Raw genomic sequence first — 16,911 nt, 5'->3', positions numbered from 1 at the left:
GTATCTGGTAATGAGGAAGGTGTACCGTACAGTAAAAAACAACTGGAATTGCATTCTTGCGTGGATAATGCATTTTTTCTGCAGACTTTGTTGTGTTCTTTGCATACAATTGAAATACAAGTGGATGATTTTGCAGTGCTAGACTCGATATGGATTTTTATGTTTTCATTCTTTTTACAGTAAGCAAACCAAGAAGAATCCATTCATATTTTAAATGCATTCTTTAACATGCATTCATTAACATGTTACGGTTTTCAGTACCGAAAAAACCAGCCCATTTGCAATTATTTTCAAATCGAATCCGAGTACAAAAATGAATCTTCAATGAATCTACACATTATTTATTGACGGCACATCTCTCTCTCTCTCTCTCTCTCTCTCTCTCTCTCTCTCTCTCTCTCTCTCTCTCTCTCTCTCTCTCTCCCTCCTATCCCACCCCCACCTTACCCTCCTTCTGTTTCTTGTCTCACACTTTCCATTTCTATCACCCTCATTCCTCCCCATATCTCTTTTCCTCACTCTACCTCACAGTACGAGCGGGCGGCAGAGACAGCCAAGCCAGCAGGGGGCGCCGTGAAGATGGAGTCCTCGGCATCCTCCTCCTCCCCCCCGCCTCCCCTGCTCTGCGAGATCAAAACGGAGCCCCCGGAGGAGCTGCTGTCCAGCGACCAGACCGAACCCGTTGACCTGTCCCTGAACAAGCCCCGTCCCTCGCCCCCAGTCTGCTTCACCCCTTCAGTCACGCACAACCCCCCACCCCTCACTCTGGGCTCCACCATCCCCGCAGTCCTCTCCCCCGGCTCCATCCTGGCCTCCACACAGGGGGCGGACGGCCAGCAGATCCTGCATGTCATCCACACCATCTCCTCCGTCAACCTGCCCAGCAAGATGGGCGGCCTGCAGACCATCCCGGTGGTGGTGCAGTCAATGCCCGTGGTCTACACCACCATGCCCAGCGACGGACTGACTGGCTCCATCACAGTGCCCCTCATCGGCAGCGACGGCAAATCCGAGGGATCGGGTAAGAAGCATGTCTAGAAACCAGACGATATTCGTATACAGTAGTGTTAGGGGTGGGGGTTGGATTACCCATTTTTCCTCACTCAGACCCCTTACTTATTTACTGTCTTGGTATCCCTGAATAGATAATTGTCTCCTCTTTGAACATACGTTAATGAGCAAGACATCTCATAAGTAGAATATCGCCCCCGAAATGTTCTCCTTTTTCTAGGAAAGCAGCACAGCTGGGGATGGGGAGCTACTTGCTGGATAACTTCAGACTGCTTGCTCATTAAATCTCTTGGTATCCCTGAGTCTCCTCTTTAAAAATATGCTAAATCATTTGTTGTTACCTTAATATGTGCTGGTATTGTATTATATTTAGGGAGTCCCATAAGTCAGTATTGTCAATATTATTATTATTATTATTTGTTTATTTAGCAGGCGCCTTTACCCAAGGTGACTTACAGAGACTAGGGTGTGTGAACTATGCATCAGCTGCAGAGTCACTTACAATTACGTCTCACCCGAAAGACGGAGCACAAGGAGGTTAAGTGATTTGCTCAGGGTTACACAATGAGTCAGTGGCTGAGGTGGGATTTGAACCGGGGACCTCCTGGCTACAAGCCCATTTCTTTAACCACTGGACCACACAGCCTCCTATATGTTTTCAATATGACGGCCCACATTGTGGAAACTGATTTCTTCTGACGTCTGTTTTGTTTCCTAAATCGTTGCTCCTGCTTGTAGTGAGGAATGTAAGCAGTGATAAGTACATTAACTGCATTAAACTCATCTCTGCCATTTACACTGATTTGAGAAACCTATACCCCAATGAGAACACAACCGTGAAATGCTTTAAAAACTAAGTTATGGCTTTTCAGGGTATTGGTTCAGCCCCTTACACTGAAGCACTGTCTAGGCACATACTCACATAAAAGAAGGTATTCATTCAGAAATTGTGTAAGTAAACCGTAATCTAAGCAGAGTGTAGTAATAATAAAAATAATAATAATAATTTGTATTCCAGTCTGTTTTGGTTAGAGTTTAATGAATTGACCATCTTCTTCTGTGAACAGTAATTAGGCTTTAACAGTCTGAAGATGGACCATTACTTCGAGATACATGAACAGTAGCCAGTGTGTTCTTACCCCCTCAGGGAAGCCTTTCATGTTGTGCTCTGGAGGGGGTGGTCTTGTTCGGTCAGTTGGGGACAGTGTGTGTAGGGGTGGGGCTGCCTTCATTCTGAAAGTTTCTCAAAGAGGAAAGGATACGCTTGCCATGCTCCATGTCCTGTAGGTACTTCATTGTAAACTTTGTATTATTCATTTATATTAATGGACTCAATTTAATGTTTCCCCCGTGAAGATATTCTTGTATTTTATTGCTGCTCTGCTGGTGCGGACCTGCATTTCACTTCAGGTCACGCATTGCATTGAAAAAAATGCAAGTGATAGGAAAAGAACAGACTGGTTACTGTACTGAGAAGATGAGCCAAAGCGTGAGGCTTCAAGCAGTTTATGTTCTTATTTAAAACTCATGTAGGTGTCACATAGCGCTGCGCATCACATATTAAGGTCTTTTCCAGAGAATGTTGTCAATTGAATAGAAGGTTCACAAGGGCTGATTTGTGGGGCTGTGTTTGAGTTTCTCCCCTGTCTTCCCGCAGTTCGGATCAAGCCTGGCTCCACCTCCCCGGTAGAGATCAACAGCGACAGTGACACAGAGAGTGGCACAGAGACCGGCGCCACTTCCTACCACCCACTACATTCTGGGATGGGGTAAGTGTGGCATTCCCTGGGCCCAATTCAGCAACTATGAAACCGTCACAAAAGGATTACTAACCTTTACAAATAAAACAGCCTTGTTATTGTTTTGCTGTTGAGCTTTTTGTTAACTTTCTGTGTTACAGGTATTAGGACCCCACCTGGGCCTGACACTTGCATCTTGTTCTGCACATATGAATCTCAGTGGGGTCAGACGGGGAACCAATTGCCTGTAACACAGGAAGTGTTAACGGGGAGCGTAAACCAAGTATTAAATCTTAAGAAGCTCATAGTGTTGAGTCAAAATGAAAATATAGTCTGGGAAACAAAACCATCGTCAGGAAAGGACATTCACTGAGTTCTACCTAGGAGTGAGTTGACAGTTAAAATCTGTCTTTGACTTGTCAAATTCGTAGTGCTCGAGGACTCAAATATGTTTTTTTTTTTTATTAGAAATTCCCACTCAAGTTTTTGCCACAACAGTTTTGGTTACATGTTTCAATTGTGCAGTTATTGTTTCTCACTACAGTACATTGTGTGCTAGGTCTGATATGCACCCAAAGGCACCCAGTGCATGGTTTACACCACACATACCAGGGTTAATAACACTGCAGTTTTATTGAACACCTCCCCAGCCTGCAGGCTCACAGACCTGCCCTGTTCGAAGGGTGGTTGCCATGGTGTCAGTACACAAGGGGATGGGTGGCCGGTGTCAGCCTCCCTGTTTGAAACAGGTAACCCAGGTGGGTGGACTAGCGAGGGTTTTTCTCTGTCTCCTGTGTGAGGAGGGGGGCATGGGGTATGGAGTCTGGCAAGGCTTTTCACTGCAGGCTTGTGCTTGGTGTTCAGTGGTTACGTAATCGATGAGTCTGCTTGCTGCCTCCACGCCCTGCTGCGGATTGGGCAAGAGCAGCAGGCTGGACTGGAGCCAGCAGTGAAAAATACAAAGCACTGCAAACACATACAAGCAGCGCCCTCTGCTGTCACCATGGCAGTATTACACCCATTATCTTCCAGGATAAACATTGGGTAGACAAGGGAGGTTATATTTATATTACATTAAGAATACATCTGTTAAGGTGCTTTGAGTTTAGGATGTGCTCTTCCGTTCTAGTTGCTGGTCATAGACAAAAAAAAACAACACAATATTGAAAAAACATCATGAAGGCGACATTCAAGTCAGACCTGCGGTCAATTATAAATGTTTACTCTATTTATTCTAAATAGCCAAGCAGTAATTGCAGGTACAAATACAAACACATACTACCGCTATATCTTTGGAAATTACAAGCAGGTGTTTTCCATAGACCTTCTTCATCGTTTGGGGATAGAGTGAGTTCTCTGCCTGGACTGTCAGTAAGTTATTGGCGGGTCGTCCTGGGAATTCTCTCCCGGCAACGGGAGTAAATCCTTTTGCATTCCGCTGGGTCAGCAGCTATGTATAGCCCGGCAGTCAGAGAGGATCAGAAAGAGGCTGGGAGGTGTATTGCTGAAAAGTGATCCTCTAGAACACTGTACATGCTGTGATGTGCAGGGGTTGGGAAATGACATGAAGACCACTGAGATATGTAGATCTAATAACTCTAAACTGAATCCACCACGTTTCACCAATTAGTCTTCAGTCTGTGAGTTGATAGCTTTTAGCTGCTGCACCCACGGACTGTGGGATTAAAGAGAAACTTGGTACGGTGTTCATTGTGTTTGTCTTGACCAGTGCTCTGTGCTCTCCTCTCTCAGCTCCACCCCACACCGGCAGGCCCTCGGGTCTCCGGAGATGAAGAGGAGGCGTGTCCACCAGTGTGACTACGACGGCTGCAACAAAGTGTACACCAAGAGCTCTCACCTGAAGGCACACCGCCGCATTCACACAGGTACACACTCCCTTCAGAGCTCCTCCATCTGCTGCTGGTCTCACCCCGCTCGGGCTCTGCTGAAGGGACTAGACCTTTAGGGATTTATCTGTCATCCTTCAATGGAACTGTAAGTTGTTGTTATGCCTCGCTTGGAATGCAGACCCTGTGCTGAGGGCATAGTGGAGATGTCAACTCCTTAGAATATTACATTTATCTCTAGAACCTAGAATCCTAGATTGGGTTGGAACTTGGTAAAGACATTCTGAGAGTATGAAGATATGGGGATATAAGCTTTTTATAGCTGTAATGAGTACAAGAATCTGGGGATACGTTGAGGAACCTGTCCGTAAGTCACACTTCCGTTTTTACATGTACATACGGTGGATATAGGACCTGACGTCTACTTTCTGAAGTTTCTGGTGGCTTTAACATTTTTGTTTAAGTTGAAATTCTCCAGAAGCGGGTGCTGATTCTTAGTCTTGGCTTGCTCTTCAAAAACAGCAGATACAGAAGTGCTCAAATTTGTTGGTACCCCTCCACAAAAAACGAAGAATGCACAATTTTCTCTGAAATAACTTGAAACTGACAAAAGTAATTGGCATCCACCATTGTTTATTCCATATTTAATAGAAATGCTTTTGATTTTTTATTCAACATAATATTGTAAATAAGAAAACAAATGAAAATGGCATGGACAAAAATGATGGGACCGCTAACCTAATATTTTGTTGCACAACCTTTAGAGGCAATCACTGCAATCAAACGTTTTCTGTAGCTCTCAATGAGACTTCTGCACCTGTTAACAGGTAGTTTGGCCCACTCTTCCTGAGCAAACTGCTCCAGCTGTCTCAGGTTTGATGGGTGCCTTCTCCAGACTGCAAGTTTCAGCTCTTTCCATAGATGTTCGATAGGATTCAGATCAGGACTCATAGAAGGCCACTTCAGAATAGTCCAATGTTTTGTTCTTATCCATTCTTGGGTGCTTATAGCTGTGTGTTTTGGGTCATTATCCTGTTGGAGGACCCATGACCTGCGACTGAGACAGAGCTTTCTGACACTGGGCAGTACATTTCGCTCCAGAATGCCTTGATAGTCTTGAGATTTCATTGTGCCCTGCATAGATTCAAGGCACCCTGTGCCAGGCGCAACAAAGCAGCCCCAAAACATAGCCGAGCCTCCTCCATGTTTCACTGTAGGTATGGTGTTCTTTTCTTTGAAAGCTTCATTTTTTCGTCTGTGAACATAGAGCTGATGTGACTTGCCAAAAAGCTCCAGTTTTGACTCATCTGTCCAAAGGACATTCTCCCAGAAGGATTGTGGCTTGTCAATATGCATTTTAGCAGATTCCAGTCTGGCTTTTTTATGTTTTTCTGTCAAAAGTGGAGTCCTCCTGGGTCTTCTTCCATGGAGCCCACTTTCGCTCAAAAAGCGACGGATGGTGCGATCAGAAACTGACGTACCTTCACCTTGGAGTTCAGCTTGTATCTCTTTGGCAGTTATCCTTGGTTCTTTTTCTACCATTCACACTATCCTTCTGTTCAGTCTGGGGTCGATTTTCCTCTTGCGGCCGCGCCCAGGGAGGTTGGCTACAGTTCCATGGACCTTAAACTTCTTAATAATATTTGCAACTGTTGTCACAGGAACATCAAGCTGCTTGGAGATGGTCTTGTAGCCTTTACCTTTACCATGCTTGTCTATTATTTTCTTTCTGATCTCCTCAGACAACTCTCTCCTTTGCTTTCTCTGGTCCATGTTCAGTGTGGTGCACACAATGATACCAAACAGCGCAGTGACTACTTTTCTCCATTTAAATAGGCTGAATGACTGACTACAAGATTGGAGACATGTGTGATACTAATTAAAGAAACTAATTAGTTTGAAATATCACTATAATCCAATTATTTATTATCTTTTCTAAGGGGTACCAACAAATGTGTCCAGGCCATTTTAGAATATCTTTGTAGAATAAGCAATAATTCATCTCTTTTCACAGCTTCTTTGCTTTATTCTATGACATACCAAAGGCATGCAAGTATACATGATAAAATAGCTTTTAATTTCATCACTTTTCAGGAGGAATGAAGCATTATTTCAATGAGCTGTAAGTGTACCAACAAATTTGAGCATGTCTGTATATAGATATTGTTCAAGAGTAGGCAGTAGGGGTGCCAGGTACGTGTTTAATAGAATGTACTTGAGTCTGTCAGTGCATGTGAGCAATGTATTATTCATGTAAGTAAGTGCTTATTGCAGGCTACTTCAAATTGTGGATGACAAATATGCCCACAATATGTAACACACACTTTTGTGTAGATGCCTGATAAATTTGTAAGAGACATCGTTTTAGAATGTCTTGCCTACGCTTGTATGACGCATACAATCTAAATCGATAAACAAAAGTCATCTTGTTTTCAGAATGTCATGTACATTTCCTCTTTCAAAGATTTAAGGTCTATGATAAATGGCAATCTGAGCCATATGGTTGGTATGTTTCGTGAGAAATGTAACCTGCTTAAACCTGCTTATCAGTTACAGCATGTGTGGTAAGTGAGTAAGCACTGTCACTGTATATACATAAACCTGCTGTAAATTGCTGCCCACTTGTATGAATTTGGCAGGTTTCTCAATGAATGACATTTTCTCACTGTGGCAGTCAAGGTGAATTAACCTGCAGATCACTGATTAGACTGTGACTGACGTGGAGCGAGATATGTCTGTCTTCCTGCTGAACCAGGGCTGAAGACAATGTATACAGTCAGCGCCACTTTATCGGGACACCTCAGGAGAAGGAAAAATGAAAAAGAATTAAATCACATCACTTTATAATTAAATGTTAAATACATAATTTAAAATACGGGTCAATGTTTCTTTGCAACAGCAGCCTGAGAAACCACAGGAGACACCTCCTTCTTCAAGAGTTCAATGGGGTTTACACAATTTATGCAAGTCACAGTGTAATCACATACTCGCTGCACTGCGCTAGACGACCTGTCTTGCTCTGAAAAGCGATCTCCGTTCATCATTTGAAAATACTGTATTCTATTTAAACAAAGTGACGTCCCAATTAAACAACCTAAATAGCATTGGGAAGAACCGTCTCCCATTTAAGCAGCAATCCTGATTATCAGTATCCCGATTAGGTGGCACCGACTGTATAAGATATTGTTGGTGGAAGTGTAATGGGGTTCTGTTGTGAGCTGCCTGCGAGCTGTATGACTCTAACACAGTTCTCTGTGTTGCGTTTCAGGGGAGAAGCCATACCACTGCACATGGGAGGGATGCACGTGGAAGTTTGCCCGCTCCGATGAGCTGACACGACACTTCCGCAAGCACACCGGGATCAAGCCATTTCGCTGCTCTGATTGCGACCGCAGCTTCTCGCGCTCCGACCACCTGGCTCTGCACCGGCGGCGACATGTCATGATGTGAGGGGTGGGGCCTCTGCACATACCACACCCACATGGGGACAGCTCCACTTGCCCTGGGGGAGGGAGGGAACTGACAGCTCTCCGCCATACTGAACTGGATGGGTACAGACCATGACTCCACCTGTTTCCTGAAGTGGGTGGGTCCTGCAGGAAGGAGGCGGGGTTTGTATCCGTTAGCAATGGGAGTGTTCTGGTCCCCTCTGCTGTCAAAGATGCCGGCCTGTGTGTCACTCAGCAGTCGCCATCTTCATTATTTTTTAAACTAAATTTAAACCAATAGGAGTGAGTAGATAAGGAAAGGGCAAAAAGTCGCTCAACAACAACAACAAAAAGGCTAGAGTCGATGCAAAGGGCTTGAGGCGAGGAGGCTACAAAATCAGAAAATGGCAGCCATTTTTGTAATTCTTTGATGTGCTATAAGATGATTTTACAAAAGTTCAAATGTATTACTGTAAATAAAATAATAATATACATGCATAACTGAAGTTCTAAGGTAATTGTATTATTTAAAGAGTAGTGGTTTTAGCTGGCTGCCATTTTCTGATTCCCCTTTATTACAGCCCCTGCCTTCAGCCTTGCTTTCACACTGAGCATGCTCACTGTGAGGGATCTTTACAACGTTCAGTTTGGTTGGACTTTAGACATGGCACCTGTGGATGCCTTAGAAATTAACACAGCAAGAGAAAGAAAGAAAGAGAAAGGTAGAGAGAGGAGAGAAAATGTTTCCAGACTGTGAATTTTTCCTTTTTGTTTAAATAAATAAATGGCTGTGTTTTTTTAAGGGTGGTACAAGAACAGTATTTTTTAGGGGCATTGAAAAATCAAAACAAAAAGAAATTCTCCTTCCACTTGTTGATTCCCAATTGGAAAGAGTCTCCCTTCCCATTTGGAATGAACGATTGTAAGGTTTGTTTTGTAGTTGCTTGAGAAAGATTTCTGAGTCTTCACATTGACATCTTGTAAAATGCAATTGCTTTGCTTGTTTGCCACTTTTTGCTCACTCAGGTGGCTCACGTTGAAACTTGAGTGATGCTCTCGTGCCAACCCTGCAAGAACCCTGCTGTCCTGGCACACAGCTGCTGGCCGCTACACACTTGCACATAGCTGTGATACAGTTGAAATGTATCAAATATATGACAGTTTAGCAGCGTTGGTATTTTATCATTTTTAAGACTGTGAAATTTTAGAACACAAAAAACCCTGTAATAGATTAGGAGACAGTGCTGCCTCGTGGTTCCTGCTGTTGCAGCCTGTGAATCTTTGGTTCATATCTGCTGCTTCTTTTTCTTGTGGAAAATCACCTGTTGAATCTTGCCACGTCAGTTATTCTGCTGCCAGGATAGAGAGGTTTATGTAATTCTTTTGAAGAAGGATTTATGGATTTATATTCAACTGTAGATTCATGCCTAGACACCGCCTTGTGTAGGAGTAGGCAGTTAAATGGCAACTTAAGAGCAGTTGCACAACTGGTTGTGTAGAGCAGAGCAGGGTTTTACTTTGGTCTACTCAAGCAACTTGTATGTGTCCCATTCCTGGCTGGCTGCTATTTCAGTTACTGACATGCAATTTAAGTGGCTCTACAAAGTTAGACCCATCTTAAGACTGGCTTTTTGGCTCCACTTCTCCAAGCTGGTACGGCAGAGGAACAGTTTGGTTATAGCAGAAGCAGCAGGAGCACCGGTTTTCTTTCTCTTGAAGATTTTCCCCTCTGGAAACCAACTTTAAAGAACAAAAAAGGGCACTTTTTTCAGATTTAGTTTCTTTTGCTTTTATGATGTATTATCTATTTAAAAAAAAAAAAAGTTTTTCTTTCTTGTTTTCTGATTTTATGATGCCTACTGTAAATAATAAATAGAAAAACAACAACTAAGAAATAAATAGAAGTATAGAATTCTATGGAGGGTTACGTGCATTTTGACTTTGCTGTTTTAAATATACACTTGTGTGCATTTTTTAAGTAGTCACTGGGACCCCCATTTTAAAAGCCATACTGAAGTATGCAGTGTCCCTAATCATTACAGTTGGGGTCAGTCTACCTAGAAATCCAGTGAGCATTTCTCCTAAAATGTATGGTTTCTGTACTGCTACTCACTTCACAATAGCTACAGCGGGGTCCAGTTGGGAAAGGGCGGAAGTGTTGGTCCCCTTTCAGAATGCCTGAAAAAAAAGAACACGAAATCTATGAATGGTTTGAGATGTGAAAGACTTTGCTGTATCTCTGTCCTGTTTGTTCAGTGAACAGTCAAACTTAATGTAATAAAGCAGAGTCAGAAACATACAGTCACTTGAACAGTTCCCTTATTATGCCAGGGGAAAAATGTTAACTGTCAAGTTTTGGTCCTCCATGGCACTTCTGCGTATCTGTTATCTGTTATTAGATATACTGTATTTTGCTTAATGTAAACCTCTCCTGTCGCCTAAACAAATGTATTGCAGTGCTTTTTTTTATTTCCTCAAGAGCAGTTACACTTCATTGCCAGTAGGTGGCACTTGGTTTTGATTTTGCTGCATGCAAAAAAAAGCACAGTTCAATTTGGATTGAGGAGGGTAGTGTTTATGCTTAGACAAGCATATTTTCAATTAACTATATATTTAGTAAGTATTTTAATTGACAATTTAAAAAACAACTTGATGTGTGTGGGAAGTCTCTTCACAATTTTGAGTATAAACAACATCTTTTGACTCCATGCTACAGTCATATCAACCACATATTTATAATATTAAAGGTTATTTCATTGAACTTCTGAATCTTAATAAAAATGTTTTAAAAAATGTAAATATTGTATATAATTGAAGAATCTTAAATGTAATAGGTGTGAGTTCTATTTTTAACACAGACTAGATATTGTGGTGCTGTTTTGTTGAAAGTATCATTGATTTTGTTTAAATTTGAATCATGGTAGCCATTGCTATATGTTTACATTAACAGTGTATTACCCAGCCATAAAACCTGTTACCAGCACAAACACAACAGAATTGGAAGATATATTGCACAGTGGTCCTGATACTGGTTCTTATTATTACGATACAATTGGCATGTCAAAATAGAAAACAGTTTCTAACGTGGTACCATTCTACTGTGCGCACTGCAGTTGTCATTGTGCTACAGTAGCTTGGTTGTACAGATTATAGTGTCATTGAAGATCATTTTCGACAGGAACTGTCTGCCCTTGAAAATGTCTGCAGTATTTAGCTCAGGAGAGACTGATTGATACACAGACCACACTGTTCCAGACAGTGCCACCTGCTGGAAGAAAGAGGTAACTGCTCTTTTAGGTATTACGTCATTCTTTGGTTTAATATTTGATTATAATCTAATGCTATGTCATACAAGATATTTTTTCTTTTTTTTTATGCAGAAACCTACAGGCCAGTAATGTAACACACAGTGCAATGCAGTTAACTTTTATTGAACAGAACACATCTTTAGAAATCCGTGAGGAAGTTTTTGATACTGTGAGGAATTGGGAAATGATTTGTTTTTCCTGTGTAGTCATGATTTTACTTTTTTTTTTTTTTAAATAAAGTTTTTTTTGGTGGAACTACAGCTTTTCTGCATTTTATTTAAATAAAGGTTTTATTACAAAATGTGTGTGTGTGTGTGTGTGTATGTGTGTGTATGACCACACATTACGAGTGAGAGGAAAACAAGAAAGAAAACAAATGGTGAATTAAAGAGCAGTGTTTTAATACTGTACATTTAGTCGTTCTTTACATTTAAACACATGCATAATATCTAATATAAATAATATAATCTAATATAAAAAAACCCTGCATTTTAATGGATCTGTTTAAATGGTCTGGATGCTTTACTATGTCTAGTTGAACAGCGATTTCAAATGCTAATTACTCACCTGCCTTATCTAAAGTAGGGAAGTTCTGAGAGTAGCCAGTTTTTCTGTAGCACTCTTGGCTACAGTCTCTGACAAGGTCCAAAAAACCTGAGAGAGAGGCTGCACCAGTGCCCCTCCCTTCAGAGTAAACACCACTCTTATCAGCCTGCACTGTTTACTAATCCAATGTCCCCTCTCCAGCTACAGCAGTGTGCTTTATTTTATTAGTCACATTGTGCAACGGGAAAGCAGTGCAGGAATTCTGTGTGTCTGAAGACACTTGGTACTCTTCCCTTGATGTTGTGTACCTAGTGATTGGCACATACTAGCTTTCACTGGCTTCCTGTGTTCAAGGATTTGCATGAAATATTTTTAAACTGGGAAGCACAGTTGCTGATTGTGATTCTCCGACATCCTAACACCTCTGCTGTCCAAACAGGCCCCTAACAGTACACTGCAATGCACCCCTGTTATCAAGGTAAACACATTTCCTATCTCAAGTATTTGCAGTACAGTAAGGCAAGCTATATATTGAAAGGTAAAGGGCTTGTATGTTGGGTGGGGTTGGTGCTAATGCAACTAAGGGGTAATAACATTTATTTTTAAGCCTTGTTTATTTTCTTGTTGATGTTCAACTGGCTGTGGGCAGATATGACTACCAGGTAATTAATTCCTTTTGATTAAAAACTAATCAATAATACCTTAAAGGGGAAGCATATGTATTATTTATTAACGTCAGATGTAGTGGTCATTACCTGCTAGATAATTGACTACAGGAGGTCACTTAATGCAAGACAGGTATGTACAGGTAATGGCCGCTGTGGAGGGCATTCATGCCATTATAAACCTTACAAATGTTTTGTTATTATGTATAAAGAAATGTGTATTTTGGTCTGGATCACTGTATGTCACCATTTAAAGTGAGTTTCAAGATTCTGAAGCCTCGTTGGGTTTTAGAGGGTGTCTACCTGTGGGATAATGACTGCACTATCAGTCAATGTGTCTTACCTGTCTAATTCTGTCAAATGTCTTTAATTGTACCTGAGCAAATTACGAAACTGAAGTAAGGAGGCTGCTTTTAAGTACATTGTAAAGGGTATGATAGGGACATTTGATGTGACAAATTCAAGAAGCAAAAAAGCCTGCACATAACAGTACATAGCAGCGCATATACAGACCAGGGGTGGCCAACGCTGGCCCGTCCACTCCTGGTCTTTGTTCCAACACTGTTCTAAATGGTTTAATAAAGGGGTCTCCAATCCTGGGCCTGGAGGGCCAACTGTACCCTAAATTACATAATTGGACAAATTAAGTACTTATTCAAAGCTTAATTGGTCCAATTAAGTAATCTAGGGTACAGTTGGAAGAAAAACCAGGAGGGACACTGGCCCTCCAGGACCAGGATTGGAGACCCCTGGTTTAATTGAACCACTTAAACTTTCATTCAGACCCTACAGTAGCTAATTATCTAATTTTACCTGTTAAACCAGGAGTGGAATGGCCCTCAAGGACCATGATTGGATAACTGTAGACAACCACAAGAGGGCCCCTGTAGCTAAATTGGGGAAAGAAAAAACACTAGAGCAGTAGAGAGGTCTTTATCTTTAAACAACTTGCTATAAAAAGCTATAAATATGTGTTTAAGGAGCCTACAGACTAGATCACAGTAAGAGAACTCCCGCCTTTACTTTTGGTGAAAATTTTTTATGTAGAAATACCAAAGCAACAGGTTGTGTGTCTCTTTAAAACTGCTTGTTTCAGCTTTAACATCTTGACTCGGAAACCCATTCCATCCCCTCACCACTCTCTGTGTAAAGAAGTGTCTCCTATCCTCTGTCCTAAGTCTGTCCCTACTTAGTTTCCAACTGTGACCCTGGTCCTAGATAATAAATGTAATGTATTTGTATGTATGTAGTTATTAGTATTTTATATCCATGTATCATTTGAATGGCCATTCACATATTCTATAGCAAACTACGGTTTAGTTTAGTTTATTCACTCTGCTTTTATAAATATCTACAGATTTTTCAATAAAAAAAATTTTTTGTAGTTAAAAAAAAATTGTTAAATGTAACCAAAACTAACAACTTTTATAGTTTCGAATTACAATCGTTCAGTTTAAGTTCCCTTTTCTTACACGTGTTTGTAACTTTGAAACATAAAGGCGCTGTGGAGACATGAACAGTTCAACTGTATAATGCCAGGGGGAGTAGTGGAAACTGGCTCAAGCTACTAAAGCATAGGGAAATGGATTTTAAAACCAGACAACTGTTCATGCACGTTGCTCAAATCCACATGAACTTTACGTGTCGTGAAATGACTTGAAAATGTGACCTAAGAGTTGTTGCAAAACTTGGCTGAAAGATGTTTCCTCTGTAGTACAATGTTTATGTTTTGACATTGTATGAGCAATATAGTAATCTTTACAATGACAATCCCCTGATCAAGGTGACCTCACTTCAGATATTAGCGGTGAGTTGGCAGGCCTGTTTTTCCCCTCTGTTCCAGTACCTCTGGCTCCTGGACTGACAGAGGGAGGGAGGGAGGGAGGGAGGGGGGCTCTCTCCCTCTCTTTGTCCTTGAGCACTGGGCCCCACACCGACCTGCTGTCTTTGTTTATGACTGCTTACCTCCTCCACAATTGTACTAGAGCACTAAAGGTAAAAAGTGCACTGTCCTACATAAGCCTTCTCATTTAACCACTCGAAAACAGCCTGTATATAGCAGATTACAGCATTACCAGTAATGGCAGCCCAATAGATTTGGAATAATGGTGTTCCTGATATAACTGTGAGACTATTGTCCCATTACATTGTCATTAAAAGAACACTCCATAGAAAATCATCCCATTGAAGTCAAACTAAAACATTTCGGTGATGCCTAGAGCAACTTCAAATGATATATATGTTTTTATAGTTATTACTGTTCTTTTATCTTTCATGATGTTTCAGATCATTCTGTCTCTTATTGCAGTTACCCCAATGTTATGTTTAACTCAGTTTTCAATATAATTATTCAAGGTGCTTCGACCTGAGTGGTTTATTAGCAAAACCCCCTGATCGGAAACATCATAAAGAAGTGAGAGGACAGTAAACTGCAATGTAATTTGAAGCCAAATCTTTGTCTACTTGACTTAGTGCATTCTTTGGTAGTCCACCCTTCAGGGTATTCTACCTCACCTGAAACCAAGCCTATTCACAATGTTTTAACTCACAACTTGTTTTTTTTTGCACTGTATTATGTCACCCTGAAAGAGGGCTTGGGCTGTCTCTGGGGCGTACTGAATAAACACTATTGCTTGAAGTTCAACTGTCGTCTTCTTTTCATATTTTCATATTTTTAGGTATTGACAATGTCAACCCAGGGGATTTTTTCGACCTGAAAAAAGAAACAAGGACCAGGGGTCACAAATGGAGATTAGATAAAGGGGCATTCAGAACAGAAAATAGGCACTTTTTTACACAGAGAATTGTGAGGGTCTAGAACCAACTCCCCAGTAAGGTTGTTGAAGCTGACACCTTGGGATCCTTCAAGACGCTGCTTGATGAGATTCTGGGATCAATAAGCTGCTAACAACCAAACGAGCAAGATGGGCTGAATGGCCTCCTCTAGTTTGTAAACTTTCTTATGTTCTTTTATAAAAACAAATATATATTTTTTATCCCTGCTGAAATTTCTCAAACTGTATCACGATTTAATGTTCATAGACCTTTTTTTAACCGTTAAGTCAGAAAGGGAAATGCCTGGGTCCCTTAGTTACTCACTTGATAAAGGCTTGACCGTATGGTGTTCAGGCCAGGGTGAGAAAAGTGGCTGGGGATTCCACAGGGAGCGTCGCATTGGCTCTGGCGCTAACATGTTTTTTTTTGTTTTTTTAAATTTGTATTCATACAAAAGCTCTCCTCTTACAGCACTAATTGTCTACACAAGAGCTTTCTCGTTGGCTCAGGTTATGGAGGCGAAATCATCAGGGACTGTTTCTCCTCACCACACTACAGAGTACCAACTGACCAGGGGCCTGAGCCAACGAGAAAGTGTAGATAAGATGTGATAGCAAGAGGAGAAATATTGTAAGAATACAAATCAAAAATGTTCATATTAAATATACAAAGTAGATTACTTCAAACCCTACTGTAGGAACATATTTATAAATCTTCAATCAATAGTGGGTTTTTTGTTTGTTAATACACTTATTTTAATTCTCATTCATTTTGCAGAGGTGACTGATAACTGAAAAACAGACCCACGCATATTAATTAGTGTTCAAGAAGTGGGGTAAAGGTCCAATTTCGATCTCCAGAGCTAATATATTTTTTATTGATGTCTTTGTATGACAGGCCTACAGTAACAATGTCAAAAAGGAAAGGTTTGCGCTGGTTTACAGGGCACTGGTCTGTCCCTGAGGCGCCTGCATGTCAGTGTTAAACAGCATTGTATTCCTGTACAATAAAAGATTTGCTCAGGGTCCAAAGGTGATGCTGGAAAAGGGAAGGTCTCTACTGTAGGGTTATTGTTGTGTTGTCCCTAGTGAAGCAACAAAACAAGTGCATTGTGCCACAGCGTTTTCACAGGTTTAGAGCGAGGTGTCCCCTGGGATGATCCAGACATTACATGTTCAATTGAAGTACAGTATAATCACTATAGCTGTGTTTCTACATCCTGGTTTAACAGAGTCTTCTATTCCAACACAGTAAGGTGTGATGCAGAAGTCATTGCTCATTAATGTGACACAGGCTAGGTACCACTGAAAAATGTATTTACGGTCCATTAAAGCACTTTAAAACTAATTGATTATGTTTAGCAAGACGATACAGGTCCGTCCACTGAAGAGCAGCTCAATGTTTAATTAGATATTTGTTAAATAACTAAATTAAAGGCAATATTACTTATTGAACCAAAGCTACACAAAAGTATAATAGTTAAGGATGCCGTCATAGATATAATGCATTACGGCTTTGGCAATGCTATCATTTTGATTTACTATAGGCACCAGTTCTTCTATTGGTAGTAAAGTGTAGTAAAATTGGTAGCA

At 41.0% G+C, this 16,911-nt stretch overlaps 1 protein-coding gene across 2 annotated transcripts in view; it reads left to right on the top strand.

Annotated features, from left to right (window-relative positions):
- The window catches only part of LOC117412552 (Krueppel-like factor 8), a 28,139-nt gene extending 16,532 nt beyond the window's left edge, over window positions 1-11,607 (top strand). For both annotated transcript variants that reach the window (XM_058989251.1, XM_058989253.1), the window contains 4 exons: window positions 532-1,021; window positions 2,669-2,780; window positions 4,503-4,636; window positions 7,866-11,607. In XM_058989251.1, coding sequence (XP_058845234.1) covers window positions 532-1,021; window positions 2,669-2,780; window positions 4,503-4,636; window positions 7,866-8,047 — 918 coding nt within the window. In that variant the 3' untranslated portion in view covers window positions 8,048-11,607. The remainder of the gene's footprint in view (window positions 1-531; window positions 1,022-2,668; window positions 2,781-4,502; window positions 4,637-7,865) is intronic.
- Window positions 11,608-16,911: the final 5,304 nt, after the last annotated feature.

This window comes from Acipenser ruthenus, chromosome 16 (assembly GCF_902713425.1).
Source record: "Acipenser ruthenus chromosome 16, fAciRut3.2 maternal haplotype, whole genome shotgun sequence".
Classification (NCBI taxonomy): domain Eukaryota; kingdom Metazoa; phylum Chordata; class Actinopteri; order Acipenseriformes; family Acipenseridae; genus Acipenser; species Acipenser ruthenus.
This window is presented reverse-complemented; position numbering and strand designations above follow the sequence as displayed.